The 21,536-nt window shown below is 40.0% G+C and overlaps 1 protein-coding gene across 7 annotated transcripts in view; it reads right to left on the bottom strand.

Moving 5' to 3' along the window:
• DAB1 (DAB adaptor protein 1) overlaps positions 1-21,536 on the bottom strand; it is a 171,485-nt gene that overhangs the window by 8,190 nt on the left and 141,759 nt on the right. For 2 of the 7 annotated variants that reach the window (XM_087732148.1, XM_087732154.1), the window contains 6 exons: positions 14,102-14,158; positions 11,137-11,199; positions 9,220-9,328; positions 6,221-6,769; positions 5,286-5,413; positions 4,255-4,353 (listed from right to left, as the gene is read on the bottom strand). In XM_087732148.1, the coding sequence (XP_087588274.1) occupies positions 4,270-4,353; positions 5,286-5,413; positions 6,221-6,769; positions 9,220-9,328; positions 11,137-11,199; positions 14,102-14,158 (990 nt within the window). In that variant the 3' untranslated portion in view covers positions 4,255-4,269. The remainder of the gene's footprint in view (positions 1-4,254; positions 4,354-5,285; positions 5,414-6,220; positions 6,770-9,219; positions 9,329-11,136; positions 11,200-14,101; positions 14,159-21,536) is intronic. The other 5 variants (XM_087732147.1, XM_087732149.1, XM_087732150.1 and 2 more) reach the window with 4 other exon arrangements.

The raw sequence follows: 21,536 nt of genomic DNA, 5'->3' as shown, positions 1-21,536 counted from the left end.
ATGATAGCTCTAGAGCCTACAGTAAGAATAGGTCACCTATAATCATTATGAATTTCTCTGGACTCTATTCAGTTCCTATTGAGCCAGATGAACGATGGTAACAGAACCTGCAAATACAGCCTTTGATATTTTGAGCCCATTCAGATTCTTCATGTAACAGAAAGTGGGCAGAAAGGAAGAGGAGGTTGCAGAATCAGCAAGTTCCCAGATAAGCCAACGCTTTGTCCGTAAGTTGCTATTTTCTTTCAACTTCCGAATAACAGCCCAAATAAAGAGTTATAGTAGTCCATCTAGGAGCTGACTAAGATTATTAGGAACATTTATCACTAAGAATGGCACTCGCTCAAAGATGGATGATGGCAGCGGGCCACCACAGTACCACCAAAAGCTGACAGACATTCTAATGAACTGTTGCTCTCCTGACAGTGCTGATAACATCATGAAGGGTGTGACATATTTTGAGGGCTTATAATTGTCTGCACACATTTCGCAGAACAACTAAACAACTTTTTGAGGAAGATATGCTCTAGCCACAAATGTTTTGAAGGTTTCCTGAGAATCTCTCGTGAAAGACTGCCAGCGCAAGTCTTGAACTAAACAGCCTATCAATAGAATTGTATTTGTTCCAGCATTTAAAATGGCTTTTATTGCAATAATTGTGGTATCAAATATCCTCTTATTCTCTTTCAGAAGTTTCACCCTGTTGCTAATTTGCCTTCAAGAACCTGTTTGTGTGGTCCATACAGAGTTAGACCACATTTGTTGTATCTCATCCCAGTATTCAGGCTGAATTTGTTCTTTCCACAATCAGGATGTTTTGTTAGGAGATGCTGACCAACATAACCACAGGTAACCACGAAGAAGCCTGACATCAGAGAGTCAAAGTTTGCTCCTCTCCTTCCCTTTTCTCATCATGCTTGAAGGCTTCCCTTTCTATAACCTTTGCTAAGCTTTCAATTGTATAGCTTCAGGGCTTCCTAGTGTCACAGCATGCTAGACCCACTGCTGAGGCTGAGTTAGGGGCTGAGGATGAAATACCCCCAAGAACAGAAATATCCACACCGGCAGGGTCTGCACCTAGCACCCTATAATTCAGGCTGGTTGGGTGCACTGGTGCAAAGAGGATGACCACGTGAAAACTCCTCTGTTCAAACTCGCTTTAATCCAAAATGTCAATAATAAGAAATGTTTAACATATTTGGTAGAATCATAGCTAAATACAGTTCTTTCCCTCTCTCTCCTTTCACCATAGTTACCCCACACACAATCTCTAAAGACAGCAGTAGGGATTACACCTAAGTCAGCTGAAGATGGCAGTCTTATTATTCAGTGTTCTCCTCACCCTTTCTGGAAAATCATTATCCCCCCTTAATGCCGCTCATGAACAAAGGAAAAACAACACAATACAAATCATGCCATGAACGGCTCTGCAAATAGTTGATTTTATTTCACCTGTGAAAGTTAGGCCTGTCTGCTTCTTATCTCCAACCATAAAGGGACTAAAATGTAACATATCCATAAAATGTCATATTTACCTACTAAGAACTCACTGCTATTTTTAGAAGAGTGCCTTACAGGAACGGTTACTGGTAGGGTGAGGACTTGGAGAACTTAAGTTGAAGATCGCAAAAGGAAGAGAGGAAAAACAGAGAAATGAAGATAGTAACTGAAAGATGCTGAATTATTTCTACATATATTCTTCTGAATATGGAGTATCAGAAGGAATCAAGAGACCAAATTGCTAAGGTACCTTCAAAGATCAGGATACAAGATACTAGGCAGGTGAGCATTCTGAATACATCAAGACAAGGTAAGTAAAGATATTATAGGGGCACAGCTGATTCCATAGACATGCTGGGAACAGATACATTTGAAATTTCTGAACACAATACTATGTCATGCTCCTCAGAGGTCCATTCATGAGAGTTGTATACTGTGCTGTTCTTGGTGTGAAGAACCATGTTCTAAAGAGCGAAGTAATCTCCCATCGAACACACAAAAGTGGCTTTTAATACAGACCGTGATTCTTTTGTACTACATGTTTCTCCCCATTAAATTTCTCTCCAAATGCGGAGCTCAATACACAACATGGTAGTAAGTCCTGAATTGATAATTTTCCATGGAGATTAGACTTTCCATTGCTCTGACGATACCAGGCTTCAGAATTAGATAGGCTGGTTTTAGCAAGTGGATTTCCTATGGACTGCTACTGAATGGCACTGCACAGAGGCACAATGATATTAGTGTAATTTCACTGGATAGAGGCTTTCTTTTTGTTCAGCTTCCTGTTCCTGCCTACAGCTTTTAGGAATTACTATAATACGATAATCAGTAACATTATTTAACATTTCCCAGAATCTATTTCTGAGAATTATACATATTTTATGCAAGACTCTACACGGATTAACAAAAAATATAGAAAAAACATATGGAATCACTGGTAATATACTGTTCTTGTAGCTCCCAGAAACCCTTGACAGGTAAAAGAATGTATTTTACTAAGCGTTATATAAAAGCAGAACAAAAGGAGTCCCCCACTTGACTGCCTTACATGGTAATATGCATTAACAGACTTAAACTACTGTTTCAAGTTATCTCCAGAACTCCTGGTAGGTAAACGCATGTAATGCTAGTTTACAAATGATGTTAACCATCTTTGTGACAGTCAGAAAATTAGAAAGAGATTTTATCATTATTCTCCCCGTGATGAATTTCAGAATTACCCTGACTAGGATAAACTGCAATAAACAAATGTATATGGGTTTGCAGAGTGTGGGACTCAAATAAAGGTCAAATTCTCTTTCTTGATCTAGGAAAGAACTCTTGAAATGGTCTGAAGCTGAGATAGCCAGCTATGTCAGTGCTGGCCGAGGTCAGGCAAAGGCAAAGCCAAATTTCTATGTGGCACCATCCATCTGCAGAAGCAGTCCTCGCTGGAGTACAATAACCAACGGATGCTCTTGCTAGAGCAGCTCATCCCAGCTTGACACTATCCTTGCACTGTCATTTTTAGACTCAATGAGACACAAAGCTTAATGCTACTTTTGCTTTAGCCCCCAAGAACTGAGCATTACACTGGTGAAGCTAAAGAAGGGGAAGATGCCTTCTCACAGCACCACATATTATTAAGAGATAATCTTATTACTCCCAAGTAGATCAAAGCTAAGTTACTCTGATTTTTTTAAACTATATTTAACGTACAAAGTAAACTGACTCCTAATGAAACTATTAATTTTGAGTTGAAACCAAATTACTTCGGCTCAGGGTGGATAAGTCACTGGTAAACACAGTGCAAAATAAAAAGGGTGTTACCGTTGTTATGGATTTGCTCCAGGAGCTCTGTGCTGAAGCACAGAAGCAGTTATCAGATCACTTATTTGGGTAATACAAAACATCAATGGCAGACAGGGAGAAGATAATGAAACATATCCTTCAAATAGCAACACTAGAGAGTATTTGGATGGAATAACAATGCTCAGCACTCATAAAATTTTGTAGCTTTACTGTCTTTTTGGTAAAACATATACTGTATTGAAACAAACCACAGAACATTCACTGGCAGTCATATTTTCTAACGTGTTCTGTAACACAAAGGATGAAAAGATCATCTTTCCCCTCCGTCTGGATTTAAATGACTTACATTTGATGAATAATTTTTAAAACATCAGTATTCCAATGGTAATATGAATGATCATGATTTTCGATGTTTTTAATTTGCAGTTGGAGATAAAAATACACAAACCCATTTCAATATGTTTTACATGCAGATAATAAATGTGCTGCTTCTACTGATTATCACATTGATTTAGGGTAGAGGTGTTCGTGTATCATTACATAATTTTATTTAATGTTTGTTATGTCTATGGGTAAGATGTCTTATTCCATTTAATATGTTACATTCTGACTGAAGGCCAGAGTGGATTTGATAACAAAAAAATGTTCTGCCTAATACATTGTTAGTAATGGCTCAGTTTCCCTATTTCCCCTTAGAATCTGAACACAAAAATAAGTCTACATTTCTTTAAAGCATGCAGGCAGCTGAAACACGCATATTTGCATAAGTTGCAACACTTAGTGAATGGCAAAAGCCATGCAAACCACCGAGCATGAAGAATACACTGTGGATAATGAAGAGAAAAAACAGAAGAGATGAAAAGGAAAAACAAACCATGCATCCATGAAAGCAATGGTAGGCACTGGTGGAAGAATAAGTGAGCACCTCAAGATGTAGAGAAAAAAAGGACAGATACCTACCCCAACCTGCGCTATCTAGCTACCGACCTGTGGACTTATAGTATCACCAGTTGGCTCACCAAATGGATCACTGTTGGATGAGGCCTGAGACCCATCAGGCTAGAATACAAGAACATAACACCTTTTTTTCTCAACAATAAAAAAGTGAAAAGTCAACACGAGGTTATTTTCATGCTGTGGGCATAACAAGTACATCCTATCTCATGAAAACCAGAAAGTGAGACCTCACCACTGATATGTTCTCAAAAGCCACAATGGTTTCCTGTAGCTGATGCACGCAGGAAAGGACCACACCAGTACCTGCTGGAGCCCATGCAGGAGCTGCCACAGACTTCAGAAGGTACTGGATCAGACAAACCAGAACTGCAAAAGGCCCTGAAAGCCAGTGAATCCACGTGAATCAGAAAGAGTCCAAGCTTGCGTGACTTTGTACCTTTGGGTCCTTTTTTTGTACAGACTCCCTCCTGCCTTTGGCTCACTTAGGCTCTTATCTGCCTAAGATACCTTGTGATTTAAAGTCATTGCTTGGATAACATTTCTTGCTTTGGTCTACTGAGTCTAAGGCAAAGATATCACATACTGAGGGCCAGAATATTGAGGAATGTAACTAGGCAAGCAACTGGGATGCAAGAACGTGCAAGACAACATCAACCATCATCTTTTAACACACAAACTCTCCCATCTCTTTCTGTGGCCTCAGCATGTATGTTGTTTTACCTCAGACTTCACACCATCAACAAGTGAATGCTGATATGCTAAAAAGGACATTGGATACAACTAACACATAACCTTACATATGAACTCCGAGTTTGGTTCGTTGTATGCAATATTAGTGCATATCAACACAAATATCATGCTTTTAGCTATCAAAACTGAACCGGGAAGTGAATGCTGTCTGTAGCTCCCCCTTAAATACCACCCAGCCCTATTAGAATAGTTATTTCTGACACTACCAAACAACATTTAAGTAACTTCTGTCTTTTTCTAGCTGAAAAGAGCTAATCAGTATTAGAAACCTTGTTGCTACTTACAGCCTCTTGCTCCTCACTTTTGCTTGGGCTTTCAAACCCCTCTTCAAAGAGGTCATCTGCAGCAGGATCACTGGTATGAGATGCTGATGATTTTGATGGAGAACTCTGTCTGGGTGCAGGGGTTGGAGCTAAACAAAGATTAAGGTAACAGCAACAGAATATATATCCATTAATTTGTTCAGAAAGACACAGCAGCACAGAATTTGCTCATGTTTTAGAGCCCTCAACTTTTATTACCCCGAAAATTATTTTCTGACGAGGAGCTATACGAGGTAAGTTTGAACACAGAAGTCATTATCAATTCCATATATTTGATTTCATTCAGCCGTTTCCAAATTAAGTTTGGCTGCATCTGGCATATGTCTTTAGGAACCAGGGAGATGCCACTACATTACATAAAGAATGCATGAGTCGCCTGCCCTATGGCAGGTAAGCGAAACAGAAGGTCTCCGGCTGGCCCCTGGTAAATCTGTGTCTCATGAATTCCTCTTTTCACCAACCTGCAAAATTCCTCATCTCCATGCTACAAACATAATAAGCTTATTTTACAGCTCTTCAATGAATTTCCTCACATGTCCAATACATCAAGCTATTAAAATACACCCCTAATTTCTGCAAAGTATGGCTTGAATGGGACGTAAGTGAAACCATTTGTAAGGTCGAATGTCATGAGCATTTTCTAAGCAGCTTGCATGTCCCTAGCTTAGAAATTAAATTTCAGACTGCAGCAATCAGGGCTGTTGATTTCAATGCTGTCTGAAACTCCTCTCTGGTACTTTTCTTTATGGCTGCAACATATTTAATAAGCTAGACCACGCATGAAGGTTCTCAGTCCATATTGGTATTGCAATTTACTGTATGAAAAAAAAAATTAAATGCTTTGAGGAGCAGTCATGTCTGAAGAAAGGTATGGCTGAAAGCATATAAATACTTACGTGAATTTGTAGATGGTGTCGTGGAAGTCACAGGAGTCAAATTTAACTGAGAGATGTCAAAGTCATCACAATCATCTGCTTCCTGTGCCATCCCAACTTTGTTAAAGTAACTTGAGAAGGCCTCTGAGGTACAACTGAGGGAAGGCTGATCTGGTTTTCTTGATGGCACTGGTGGAGGCTGAGCCATCTGGAAATCTTTAAACATTTCTTTTCCTGTTTTCTGTCTGGGCCTGTCTGTCTGTGGACTCGATCTGTTGGAATCACTTGTAGGTGGAACAGTAGCTATAGGAGCAATGGTACCTTGAAACATGGCTGCTTGTAAAGGCAAAACAGTTTGTGTTGGCATGAAGGCAGTTGGTTGGAACTGACCAGCTACAGATGGCCACGGTTGCTGAGTAGGAGGAAAAATACCGGGTTGGCCCCACGCTATCGGCTGTCCTCCCTGCATCACCTGAGCAACTGGAGGCTGAGCACCCATGGCCAACTGCTGTTGAACAAGTGGTTGCTGTCCCCAGAATGAGGGCAGAACAGCTCCCATGGCAACATAACCTTCAAAGAATAAAGAAAGCGGGGGTGGGGGGGGGAATGAAAGATTTTAACACCACTGTCAAGCGCATGCAGAAAAAGCTACACAATAAATCAGAAACATGCAGGATACATTAGTGTTACCAGAGCTTCACCACATTAAAAAAGAAAACGGAAAGACATACTGAATTCACATGACTGAACAAATACTTGTATACAAAACCACAAATTGGTGGATACTGGCAACAATCCTTCCCCTCATCCGAACAAAGAAGTTCTTCTTTTCCCCAGTGAGTACCCCTCCTTGGGTCTGTGAAGACCTGTGTGCATGGACCTCATCGGCAGCTGGCCATCTGGCAGCTCCCTTCCCCAAGGCTCTGCCAAAGCACAGCTGGGATCAGTTTGGTCAAACCACTTACCAGAAGCACAGAAGCTCCCAAAGCATTCCCTGAACTCACCCCCTTGCAGCACAACCCTGCTTCTCAGCACTGAGCTCTGCAGGCTTCTTGCTACCCTCACTCCCCCCATCCTCTACCTTTCACCTCTGCCTGTCCCATTCCTCTTGAGGCAGGGATCTTTGGGACTGAACATGATGCACTGGGTCAGGCTGGGATGGAGTTAATCTTTTCAGAGCAGCCCATACACTGCTAAAAAATGAGCTGCCAGAGGAAGCAGAAGGAAGGAAGAAGACGCCCAGGACTCCCTCCCTTCTGCGTAGCTTTGCTGCAGTTCCTCATCCTTTTTGCTTTTATTCTTTGTGGGGAGAGTGACTCGAACACCAGCCAAATCCTGCCAATGGCATAGCAACAAAACTGGTTCTAAGTTACAGGGAAGCACCTTCATCTATGTTAGATAACAGCTCAAGGGCCCTCTAATGACAGTGTTACCTTCTTGCAAGAGAAAGACTCTGTGCCATCTCTTCTGAAACAGTCACAGTTCGAACTACTGGGACTGAGAAGAACAGAGCAAGTGTCTCAAATTGCACAATAAAAAGACAGAGCCCAGATGAATTCAGATTAAAAAAAACCCACATTTGGTTATTCTCCCTTTACTTGAGAACATCAAAGAGGTCCTGAGCTTCTCCTGTACTACATACCTAATAACAACAAACTGCTTCAGGTATTACGCTAGCATAAAACCTCTCTAGTTGGGGAGGAAATTAAAGATCAAAACTAAAATTATAATTGCTTCCTGTCAGACCTGAACCCTCTTTTCAAGGTACCAAGAGTTTGACTCTGTAGGAATTACATGATCAGGTGCTTTGCCATTTACAATGAAAAAAACCTGAAACTAAAACTACTGTAAAAAATGTTATAAATTAAACCACATAATACAATTATGCTCCACTGATAGAAGTACTATGCTTTACAGATATGCTGTTTCACATTTAAATTAATAATTTACTGCTAATACTTTACAATATGCAACCTCTCTTTTACTTTTAATACAGTCATAGCTTTAAAACTCCTGTTTCTAACCTGAATGTTTTTCTGAGTCCTCCTGCAGTTTTTCCTCTTTGCTTTATTCTAGGCTGTTTTGTAATGCTAAATATAAGGGTGGTTGCAAAATCGTAAAGTGAAAAGCCCAAAATAAAAATAAAATAGTAACAGAACTTTGAAAGACTAAATTAATGAGTGATGAAAGAACAGTAACTCAGATATATATCTGTTTCAATAGATGGCTATGATGGATTCTCCAGATGTCCTTTTATCTTGCCCCCACTGTAACCTCATCCAAGCACTGACGGTTTTCATCTGATGTTATCCCCAAACACTTCACCATCAGTGTAACCTTTCTGAGATGCAGTGGCTGATCTGATGCTGCAACACAGCCCATCGGAGAAGGAGTTAACCAATTAGAAAGTCACTGTTGAATGATTCGAGGCACTCCTCCTCCTTTTTTTTTCCTGTAAGTGGAGCTGAGAGCCTGCTCTTGCAGTGCTCCGAGTATCCCAGGGAAAGATCAGCAGTCAAAACCATGTGCCTTGCGTGTCTGCAGAATGCTACACAGCTTTTGAATTTTGAACACTTTGAGGAACACAGAAAAGTCTGAAGGAAATATCAGGATTTGACTAAGTGGAATACCTTTGACATACAATCAAATTCTCCGTGTCTCATTCTCTGTTTACTGGAGACAGCACAGGATATCATTGCTACCACAAAGAAAGCAAAGCTAAACTAAATGCTTTTTTCTCTCTTGCTACTGTACCTAGAAGGTATGTTATCCAGATGGCTGAACTATGGTTGAACTCCCACTGACTTTTTTGGCTTTTATTTTAAAAAATGTGGGTAAATTCAAAATAATGTACTCCCTGCTTGTTAAAGATTTGTTTTGCCTTGCCCTGCAGCACTGTCCTCAAAATCCTTCCCCACTTCCACTGTACTAAATTAATGCCCTGAGTACTGAAACACAAACCAGATCTGAGAACTGATGACCAAATTTGAATCAAGCTTGTATTTCCCTAGATTTCTTACCTGAGGGTACGGCAGCAGTGCTGAAAGGTACAGAACCAAACATGTCTGTACTAGCAGGAAGTGACTGGGATGAAGATGGGATAAAGGCATCACCTGGAGTAGCAGGAGTCTGCAGGAAAACAGGAATAAAATACAATGATGACATATCAGCTGCAGCTTCTGCAGCACATACCTTGCTGTTGCATCATCCGTAACTCAAAAAATACAGGTTTGGAGGGAAGCAAGAGAAAGAAAAAAGAATGGGAAGATGTAGAAGGAAAGAAGCAATAGAAATAACAGTATTGGAATTTGCTGGAGACAGGAGAAAAAGAAAGAAAATGAGAGACTTCGTACCAGAGGAAAAAATAAAAATAAAATTTGCCCAGAATACATCACATGCAAAATACTGACATCATTTCATAGAATCATATAATACCAGATTGAAAGGGACCTTAAGGATCATCTGGTCCAACCTTTCTAGGCAAGAGCACAGGCTAGACAAGACAGTCCAGCACCCTGTCCAGCTGAGTCTTACAAGTGTCCAGTGTAGCAGAGTCAACCACTTCCCTGGGGAGATTATTCCAATGGTTGACTGTTCTCATTGTGAAAAATTTCTGTCTCATGTCCAATCGGAATCTCCCTAAGAGTAACTTGTACCCTTTACCCCTTGTCCTCACCATGTGACATCTTGTAAAAAGGGAGTCTCCATCTTCTTTGTAACTACCCTTTAAGTACTGGTACATGGTGATGAGATCACCTCTAAGCCTCCTTTTCTCAAGGCTGAACAAACGCAGTTCTCTCAGCCTATGCTCATATGGCAGGCTTCCCAGACCTTTGATCATCTTGGTGGCCCTTCTCTGGACCCCCTCCAGCCTGTCCACATCTTTTTTGGATAGCGGGGACCAGAACTGTACACAGTATTCCAGGTGTGGCCTGACAAGCGCTGAGTAGAGTGGGATAATGACTTCTTTATCTCTGCTGGTGATGCCCTTTTTGATGCAACCCAGCACCCTATTGTCCTTCTTGGCCCCAGCAGCACACTGTTCACTCATATTGAGCTTCCTGTCCACCATGTTTCTTTCTGCAGAACATACAGACTTGTGATTCTAGGTGACAACCAGTAGAGGCAGAAGACCAAGGCAGTAACGTAAAAAACAGTAAAGGCAAATGAAATATCTGCAGGATTTATGGACAAGTAAATACATACTGCTTCCAATTAACCAACAGGACCAGAACCATCGGACTATATTAAAGGAGAAATCAAATCTAATTGAACAAGCTGAGGATGAGGAGACAGGACTTTGAACATCTAGTCCCAGACATGTTCCAGAATACCTTGGAGATCTGAGGCTGATGACTTCACAGTGCCTCATTTTTCTCAGTATGTTGATACTCCCCTACAGCTTAATGCAAGGTTCAAAAATTTTAGAGGAAAATGATTGCTTTATCATTTTATGTTGCAGAAAAGCACGTTGAGAAAATTTTCTTTGCCCTCAAAACACATTCAGCCCTCTCTCTCTTTACTGTTTTGTCTTCCTTCCTTTAACGGCAGTTCTGGGATACGTGCTTGGTGGAACCAAAGAGAAATTATTCTATAAAGCTGTAACTGGATCTTCCTGCAGTGCAGTGGAGAGACAGAGTGCAGTGAAGCATGCACCTCCGATAAACACCAGGGAAGGAGATCTGCAGCTTAGGTTATATCTTATGTGACACCTAGCCCTATATCAGAAAAATAAAAATTGAAGATATTTTTGCACATCATCATGAAGCAGTGACTCCACATTCAATCTGCTTCACTTTTATTTTCTCACAACATAAAAACTACTTTGAAATCATCCCTACTGGAATGGCTGATGACCTGAATTGTAAATGTGCTCAATAAACGTGCTGAAAATAGCTTGTAGAAAAATGCACAGTTCAGTTTCCCTGGATACTCACTGGGGGAGAGGTTACATCAGGAGGAGTGGACATGTCCCCAAAAAGCTCTAGTTGGGTAACAGCCTGTAATGAGAAAAAAAAAAAATTCCATTTATCTTTTGAGGAGAAGAAACTGTGAGTTAACTAGTTACAACTTGTAAAGTTAACTAGTAACAGCTAGCAATATAAATCCCCCAAAAGCCATGCAGGCTTCAAATGTCAAGTCCCATATGGAGGAAGCACGTGGGTTCAAGCTGTGGGGTTTGATATTGCTGATGGACCCAAATAGCCAACAGCTGATCCTATAAAATGATTCCGTAGGGAATTTGCCACCATAAAAAAATGAATAAAGTGTGAAAAAACTATCCATAATGGGACGGGATGCATTACTGCTCTGCCCTTAACATCAGTGAGCACCAAGCATGATTCATGTCTAGCCCTTTTCCCTGGCTCCTTTTCTAAACCCCCACTTCAAGGTCTTAAAATATGGCAGCAGACTGTGGAAGTGACATAAGGATACAGAAGGGAAGGGCTTTTAAAGCGCTGTCTGATTTCCCCTTGCCCATGGGATAGGTGTGACCTGGATAAGTGGACTTGAAGGAGGATGCACAACTGGGTTATTGTAAGTTTGTAGCTCTAGATTTAAGTCATGCCAGAAGTGTTTTCTCAGGGTGTCCTTCAGTTTGATCTCAAAATAGGTCACCCATACAGGTCTCACTTAACTGGACCAGAAGAGAAAAAGCACTTTCATAATAAGGAGCACCTTGAGTGGCTGCATAATCAAAGCTCCTTCACATATTCTGGAGTAAAATGACTCTCTACCACCCATCTGCACCTGCAAATCAGTTCATCTGGTGTCCAGGGATGGTAAAGCACAGACCTCTTATAGCTCTGCAGGAAACCTAAAACTCATCTATCATCCTTATCAGGGTGGCTATTCTGGAAAGCTGTGATGGGAACTCAAGAACTACTCCTCCACTACCTTTCTTCTGCTTAGTGACTTCTCTTCTTCCCTGTATCATACTCAATCACACCCACACACGTGGGAAGCCATAATTCTCATTATGAATGAGATTTAATGCAAATCTTAATTCAGTTCATTGAATCTCCTCCCCATCTTAGGCACACAAACATTGCAGCCTCCTATCACATAAATAGGCTTGAAATTCAGTTGAGTCTTGACCTGCAAATGTAGCCAATACTCAGCGCTTTGAACATTAACCACACTGGCTCGTCAGTATTTACAACCTACCAAAGGAGCAAGATCGCCCTAAGATTTCTTCCCACCCTCAACCTTCTATTATAAATGATCCTTTAAGATATAAGACTATAATTCAAAATATAAGAAAATCAAAGGTTTATACATTTTTGCAGTCCAATCTCTATTCCCATATACAAAAGCAATGCTACAATCACTTAGACCTGGAGTTTGTCTAGCAGCCTGGATGATTCTCAGCTTTATGTCTAATGATGCACCTAGGGATGAATTATTTCACATTTCCTCACATCATGCCTTATATTAAACAGATCACACTGCTTTAGTGCTATGACAATATATTTTCTTCTTATGGGCTTATATATCCCTCTAAGTATCTGCATGGAAATGGAAGATGGAAGAAAGAAGAAAAATCCACGTTTGCTTCAGGGTACACCGATTCTAGTGTACATTACTAAAATACTGCTAGAAGTAGCTTCTGCAAAAAACAAAAACAAAAAAAGCCTCTAAGTCACTTCTGCAGTGTGTACAAACACACTAGGCAAGTATCATTAAAATGCCCAGAAAAGTTGGAATAATGACAACAGCAGCACTTGTTTGGAAATCACTTCAGGCCTCCTGCAGGCACTACTGACTCAAGAGATGCCAGGTGACACCAAATTACAGAAAGAGCCGATTTCTTCTCATCTCTCCAAATTGCTTGTTCAGCACCACCCCTAAATCTGCCCTTTTCCTGCATGACTGATGAGTTTTTCACTGTTTTCTCCTCTCTGGCTTGCTAAGAAACAGCATGTGTCCTTTTGAGGAGGCCATGAGCAAAGGCTCCCCCAGTGCTTCCACCCCAGGTGAGGAAGCAGGAGAGCAAGCCAGAGGGGATGTGAAAAGGCAGGGCACATGTGGTTACACAGACTAAGAGGAAGTGTCTGCAAAGTTACACATTTTTTGTGGAAAAAATATTATAAGTTTCATATCAATACTGAAAATTGATAGTATACTTTTCAAATCAGGATTATATGGTATGTATTTGAAAGGTGGCAACTCAGATCTCTATGCCTCAACACCCCTGTGAAAAGGGAATAATAATACTTTTCAGAGTGCTTCAAGGTGATGGATCCTTGGAAACTCTTCACAGATATAATTCTGTTAAAGCTCTTAAGAGAAAGTCTGCGGATGGATTTCTAAACAGGCAGCTGGAGAGAGTGATAGGAAAGCCGACTTCACTGTTTGTTGTAATAAACCCTCATTCACAATATTCCCCAAGGAAAAGGAATATATTTACAGGGGAATTATTTCTCACAGAATAGCAACCTTATACACAACAAGAGCTATAGAACTATGTCAGAGGATGTAAATAGAAATTTAGTAGGAACACAACTTCATCATTTACTTACTAGAGACAGTCTTAAACAGCAACACTTGGAGGTGGGATTTTAAAGTCCCAAATGGTTCAGCTCTGGATTCTGTATCTACCTTATTTCTATAACCCAGCTCTCAGCCTGAATAAATGAATGCAGCTTCTCTGACATAGATGTAGTTTTATCCACTTGCAGCATATGAGATTCTGGACACCAAATAGTTATCTTTTATTTTTGTGATTTCACTGTCACTACAGAACTGATTTCACCCATTACGCTTTTTTGAATTATTCACATCTGATATTAGCTACGTTCCAGTGAAGTTAATCCCAAGCCGAACATTTTCAAATTGCACTATTCCTATAGATTATTTCATCTATATTTCCTTAAAACATTTTTAGTGTCACAACCTTACCTGAGTGACTGAAACAAGATTTTCATCAATGTCCAGCAATAAGTTTCCATTCTGCAGCTGTAAAGCATGATTTATGAAATGAAATGAATGATTTATGAAAATGACATGAATTTCTGAGCATGAAAATGATAACCTCCATAATTATTGACTTCACTATTGAAATGAAAACCCTTTCCATCTTGCAGTGAGCACAGATATGAAATCACACAGTCAAAACAGTGAGTTTGAATGGTACTGGGATGTGGGGCAAACATACACTTTATTTGCGCTAAATCTCATCTTCTGGTGTATAAGGCAATTTCACCACTTGCATCATAACTATTTATTTTCCCAGATATTTATTAATTCAGCAATAAGCATACCCAGTGAGCTCTGATCCTGCTTACATTAATGGAACTTTTCACTGGCTTGGTGAAAGAAAGGACTTAACATCCTCTGGGGCGGGGGGCGGAAATTGAGTTCTGGACAACAAAAGCTCTGAAAGCAAGTATTTGCAGAAAAACACAACTTCCTCTTAACTAGGAGAACTAGAACATCAATGTAAACATATTTAAGATGCGTATTTTCTTTCCATAGTAATTTTTAAAATTACTTACTTAACTCAAGTTATATTTAAATCCATAGTTTGTGTGTGTGTAAATATGCATGGGAGTATACTGCCCACACATGCATACATATCCATATCCATCTACATATTTAACAAAAATTACTACTTTGGTGTCCTCAGAATACTAAATATCAGAAAACATTTATTGTAGGGTTGAAGACTTTATTTCTTAAGAAACAAACATAACAGCAAGTTTTCAAAAATCAAATCTTAGATGACCAAGAAGCTTCATACAAGTTACCAGCCAGTAATCCCATGCAGTCTTAAAACAAAGAAGTTTAAAAATCTCAGAAACAGCCTATAATGCTTTTTTTTCACCCCTCATCTCATCACAAACCTGAAGAAAAAAAGAAGACTGGCAAAAGGCAAAGCTAAAGGAAGAAAATGCCATCATGCACAACCAGGAAAGGACCCAGTCTTGCACCTTCTTGGTGCTGACAGCCTGTTGCACCAACCCCAGGCAAGGAAAGTTTGAAAAAAAACTGTGTCCAGTTATTCAAAGAACTCCACAGACCTTGAAAATATTCTTAACATGAAACCAGAAGGGTTTACACCTTCAGGAGGGACCAGTTTTGGCCAGCAGTTAATCACTTTCTGTTCTGACAGCCCCCTCATTTAACCCCCCCTTCCTCCAGCATCCAGGGATGCAGCTCGCATCGCTCTGAAGCAGATCCTGGCCCCAGCCACACCCATCGCTCTGCAAAACCAGCTGAGAAATAACCACGTCTCAGCACAGAGGAAACATGTGCACAGCGTTCAATGGACCATTAGAAATTCCCACCTGTGCTACAGCGGGACCTTGCAGAAAACATTTGCCCAACATGTCACGGCACATCCCCAAGTGCCCAATTATCATGTAGCACTTGAGCTGCATCTTCCATCAGCTCGTGTTCTGCATCACACACTGGTGAGGAGACACTTCCTAAGGGCGAAATATCCCTGTCTATTACACCATGGAACAGCTTGCAACGGCGACCATGCTGAAGCTGCAACACGGCTATCGAGGGCAGAATTTGGCCCTTCGAGCCTTCCTCCGGTTCAGCTTTTTGATACAAAGCGCTTAACCTTCGCAGTTAAAGTCAACAATCCCCTCCCTCCTTCCCCAGTGCACGACAGAAAATAACTAGAAGCCTGGAAAGATGCTCCAGTCCTTGATGTTCCTCTAGGATTGCTGTCTGTGGATGTCTCCACAGAGTGATGTCAAAGCTTGCTTTAATTATTCAAAAATGCATCTCCTTGAATATTAAAACACCCCTACAGCTTAGTCAACCAGGAACAGACCAGTCACTTGCAACCAGCCACGCAGACCGAGGCGGAGGAAAGAGTATTAATCCTTGTATTGAGGTGACATTAGACCTATAATGAAAGCTCCATCTTTCTATACAGGCATGAGAGACATATTGTAAATCTTTTAAACATGAAATATGTAAATCTGGCTTCTTAAAGCAGCAGCAAGCTTTTTAAACCACTCCAGCCAGTAATGAAATTCCTCATGACACTTTTCACTATTCACTAAAGAAAAATATATTATCCAAGAGCTGGAGAAAAACCAAGAGTACAGAAGCAATGATAAGAGATAAGTAAACTGCAGTTTTCATAAACCTGAATCAAAAATGATCCAACTCCACTACAGTATTCCCTCTGATCGCCAAGTACTCTGAAAAATACCTTTTCTAAGCAATGCAAAAGTTCACATTTTAAAAGGGAAATCTAAGACAGGCCTCTTGCGCTCATAAAGTGTGAAGCACCTTACTTCTTTCACTCCTATACATATAACAAGCCAGAATATTCAACTTCTGTTACTCAGCCTGGTTCTACCAAACACAAGGCATCTACACTGACTTACAGCATGAGAAAACCTGCTTAATATTGTTATACTTCTGCAAACCAGATGATAAAATTAGTGTCTTACAAAAAGCTCCTATCTCAGAGAATGAAGCAAAGATGGTGCTTAAAAAGCATGAAAAAAATACACAGTAATTAACTTGTACGCTGATACAGCGCTCAGCAAGTAAAAAAAGAGTATGAAAGATACTAAATATAGCAAATAACCAGCAGTTAGTAATTAACCTTTGAGCTGGGTATTAGCTATTCAAATCTTAAGACAGCAGAGGGATTTAAACTTGGTTTCCTGCATTCAGGGTAAGTGCCGTACCACTCGGCCCAGTAGACAAAAGAGGGATCATCCAACCACGCCGCCTCTCTGCATTTCCAATTCCCTTTTTCTAACATATATTTTACACTGGAAGTCTAATGACAAGTCAAATGGTTAGTCAAACTAAAGATTTTTGTTCTTATTTTAGTTGAAAATGTAAATGTTTTGGCTATGTCAAATATTTTTTCTGATGGTTCAAATCATTATTTTAGTTAAGCAAAGCTCCAGTTATTTGCACAACCTTATACAACGAGTGTTGATATTACTATGAGCTCCATGAACTGCAAGCAGCTTGCTTATTAACTACAATTCATTCTAAAAAGCAATTAGAACTATAACAAAGGAGCATGTCAGAATCGTGACTAAACCGATCATCAGTCAAACCATGTCTAGTAGGTTGAGACACACTGAAAACATCCAACAGACATATTGTTTTCCTGTAGAACTACTTTTGGATTAATGAAGTAGCATGGTAACTCAACAAAGAATTGCTCAATTACTTCCTAATTAAAGAGAATACACTGAAGAATACGTGTGTGAAGAAAAAATTGTCAATGCCTTTGCAATCTTCAGCCTCCTACAGATCCTAAAGATCCTCAAATGACATTTCCCAGCTACAGAGGTAACAGCAGCCATGATGTTACCATCAACCCAGATTTACACAGGTATAGCCGAGCACAAGCTTTTAGTTGTAAGGCTGCTGTGAACATTTAGGGTGATTCCCAACCAGTACAGGTCACATCAGCAATGTGGGCTGCCATAAAACTACACTGATTGATTTTTATTGAAAATACATGCATTTGGGAACCCATCACTTACACAGGGTTCAAATCCAGTGCTCACAAATCCTGTGGGACATGGGAACCCTCCTGTTTAAAGCTTCTCTTTTCAGTTTCATAGGGTAACTCTTACTTGTCAGGAACACTCTCCTTCAGGTAATTCTTCTCTGCATTTTTATTTGAAGTAATAAACCCACATACTGACTTTGGTATGGTGTACCCAACTACAGGGTAGCCTTGAGCTTCATCATATTCACCAACTGTCCAGTTACCTTTGTTTGTTCACTGGGAAGCGCTGGATGTGCTGGTTAAAAATGCTGTTAGTCAACCCCGAGCAGCTAAAGAGGTGGGATGGTTAAGAATAATTGGCATAATAGATTATTGAGGAGCGTTTGAGTGAATTGCTTCACTGTTGCTCAATAGCTTCCTTTAAATTAAGGATCTCTTCATATGATCAAAACATACACTTACTCATTTGTTTATTTTCTCTTCATTTGAAAGGAACTTAATTCTGAATTCCCTGTGTACTTTAGGTATTTACTCCTACAGGAAATGGTATTTAAAATGCTTCAATTACCACTTTTCTCTGACAGACTCTAATAAATCAAGAGTCCAAAAGAGTGACTCTAGTTTAGAGCCAGACCAATGCTGCTTCCAAGCAACACAACACACAAGATAATTAAACTTCCCAGAGCACAGAGAATGCTGGTGCAAAGGTTCCAGCCACATGGCCACCTCCTCCATATCTTCTCCAGACACCACACGGTGGGTTCAGAGAACATGGTATATACACCATGGTATACACCGGTCACATCACGTGTATTTAAGAGAAATGCTGCAAGTCCAGAAATATCACTAGGTTGTTGAACTAAACACTGAGACTTTCAAAATGTCGCTGTAAGCTACAAAAGCTGTTGTAATTTACATTTCCTATGCACTAACAGGCCCTGACATATGTCTTCTAGAAACATACGCCTGGCTTTAGTTTTAGGTACCTTTACAAATATGTGCAATTTATTGGATGTGGCTGATGCAGTGCAAAGGTATTAAAATGAAATGTATTTTTCCATTCAACAGAAAACTGGAAACAAAGAGGAAGAGCAAAACATTTCAGCTGATACAGTGGAAAAAGCCAGCCTGCACCAAATTTCATTTCAGCATGAGGAAAGGTGTCTCAGCAGGAAAATCGGGGACCAACGACAGGCTGCTGGCTGGTCCAACATCAGCATCAGCCTCGGCCAGGTTTCCATCCAGACTTACTGCCAGACACATTCATTGGCATCAGTGGCATTTCTTGCCTGAAGATCTATTGCTGAAAGTAATGCATATTTTGTTCCCAGTGTGTAGCTCCACCGGTTCTCCCTGGGGAAAATGGGAATGAGGACAGTGGCACAGGACATGGTAAGAGCTCAGATCAGAAAAGATGAACTCTTTAATGTCAGGCGACTCTGGCACCACTCCGGTGGCACAATGCAGCCAGCCTCAGTGACACGTGATGGCTTTCTTTAACTGCAGATTGGAGAGACAAGGGATGATAAGAATCCAAACTACCACGTGAGAGCAAAACGCCACTTCTAGACTGCGACAGCAGAGACAGCTTTGGATGCTTGCAGGGAATAAACTTAACAATGGAAAGGAATTAGAAATAACCCCAAATTTACTCTTTTAAAATACAAGGTACAGTTATATAGGTCTATCTAATGGTTTTCAAAACGACAGGTGACTGGAGCTATAACCAAGAAACAAGTTATTTCTACCTGCATCATTGAATACCACATCATCATGGTACTTTTGAAACCTTGAATTCTCCTGAGTTGCAGCGGGCAAAAAAAGCCAAGACCTGTGTATTTCTGTACTTAATAACATAGGATAGCACCAAATGAATCTGCAAAAATTTACAACAGCTTCTCCCCAAACTGATGCAAAATGCATACAGCACTTTCCCCAGAACTGTATTCCTTTTAATTTGTAAATAAACACCAAATTGTGCAACTGATATAATTTAATGCATACAGTGATACAGACTAAGTAAAGCTACAAACTTCACTACTCAGAAAGCAGACTGTGTGTAAATAAATGTTTTAGCAAATTACTATGAGCTGCAGGGCTCTGAGCAAATCAAAATGTAGTGAATCAATACAACATGCAGTTGTCCACTTAATATATCAGCAGCCATCAGATAAAATCTGCATCAGTCATATTGCATAAAAGACAAAAATTCACTATATGTAACAGAACTTTACCCTACAATCAACGAGATAGACTTATGGTTCAGCTACACTCTCTTTTCTCCACTTTGGAAAATATCAAAAGGTACAGAATATTACCCCAGAAAATGTACAGGAATCCAGGTAAGTGTAGGAATGCAAATACTCGTGAAGCCATTAGACATGCGACCTAACAGGCTGCATAACTGTAAGGGGCGACTGAAATGCTTATCATTTATTTATATCGCCCGAATTCTGTATTAAAAGTACAAATCTAAACTGCCATACTAACACCCACATCACCTATATCCAACAAGGTAACCGTGTCACCAGGGCAAAACCTGCAGCTTTTGTGTGCTTCCTTGTTTCTTGCTGTTGGTACAGTACAAACAGAGAGAGAGAGAACGATTAAGAACTGGTCAAGGGCAGTGCTGCTGGATTACAGTTTTCCCACACTATGGGTTTATGTCCCCAGATCCTAAAGGATTGTACTAGGGAAGTAAAGTAAGTTCAATGCTTTGATAGCATGTAATCATTCTGCTAGAGATGCAGCGTTTAGGATCATATTCAGGGAATGGTATTACAAATGTAGGAATGGAAAGCCTGTTAGCAGGACAACTCCTAAGGATTAAAAAGAGCTCAAGGTGTGGCCCACAATATCATTGTGACATAAAAGAACAATTAAATCAGGATATTTTATTCTCATCTGTAAAACAGTATTCCTACACTATTAAAACCTACTATTTGACACGCTAGATATAAAATTATGGATGGACTGAAACCAGAACTTTGCATGGGCATATTTTCGATGTTCAGAAACTATCCAGATTAAGATTCATCATCTTAAATGGTCTGTACATTAACAATGGATTAATTCTAACATCTAATCCTCCAGATTGTTGGAAATCAGACACTGAATTCAGGTTAACACCTTTTTGAATGTTCCTGCTCTACCTGGCATTGCAAGAACAATTTTTCAAGAATCAGTTGAAATATCCCTAACTTTGAGCTCAGGTGCTAAGACCTACATAAACCTACATGTATGTAACATACATGAAGAAACTTCATCACTTTATGTTACAGAGGCTATAATCTGGGAATACTAGGGAGGAGGACCTGGTTTCTGCTTCCTGTGCCATTAAAATTTTTATTAAGGAGTAAAACAGAAAATATCCCCAGAAAAAATAGCTTAAAAAAAAAAAAAAAGGAAAAAGTGATATAAAGTCAAACAAAAAGATACAAAGACAGATTTAGTTATTACAGCACTTGATCAGGAAACTAACATCCCACCAAGTACAGTAGCCACAAGTCGATGGTTGTGATCCCTGTGAAACATCCCTGATGGTGGCTTGTTCCTGTCCTTGGAAAAGAGGCATAGTGGTTTGAGCAAAGTCTCAGACCTGGCCTCTCACCTCAGCTGAAGCTGAACAGAGTCTGCTAGTGAAAATTCAGGTGTTTAAGTGTTTTTTTGCTGTGGATCCACTCCAAACTATCAGCTGCATAGCTGTTTATGCCAGTGCTGAGTGAGCATAGAAGTCTTTTATTCAGAGTTTTTACTTGCATTTTGTACAGATGTAAACAGAAGCAGAAAGTATAAAACAGCAGAAGATGAGGCCCATTGGTCTTACTAAAAGGAAGAAAAAAACCACCTTGACGAATCTCAGTGACCTTTTACAACATAGAAGTA

Source organism: Nipponia nippon, unplaced genomic scaffold (assembly GCF_047370975.1).
Source record: "Nipponia nippon isolate SJK-2023a ecotype South Korea unplaced genomic scaffold, ASM4737097v1 scaffold_5, whole genome shotgun sequence".
Lineage (NCBI taxonomy): Eukaryota > Metazoa > Chordata > Aves > Pelecaniformes > Threskiornithidae > Nipponia > Nipponia nippon.
Note: the sequence above shows the minus strand (reverse complement) of the source record. Positions and strands in the feature narration are given on the sequence as shown.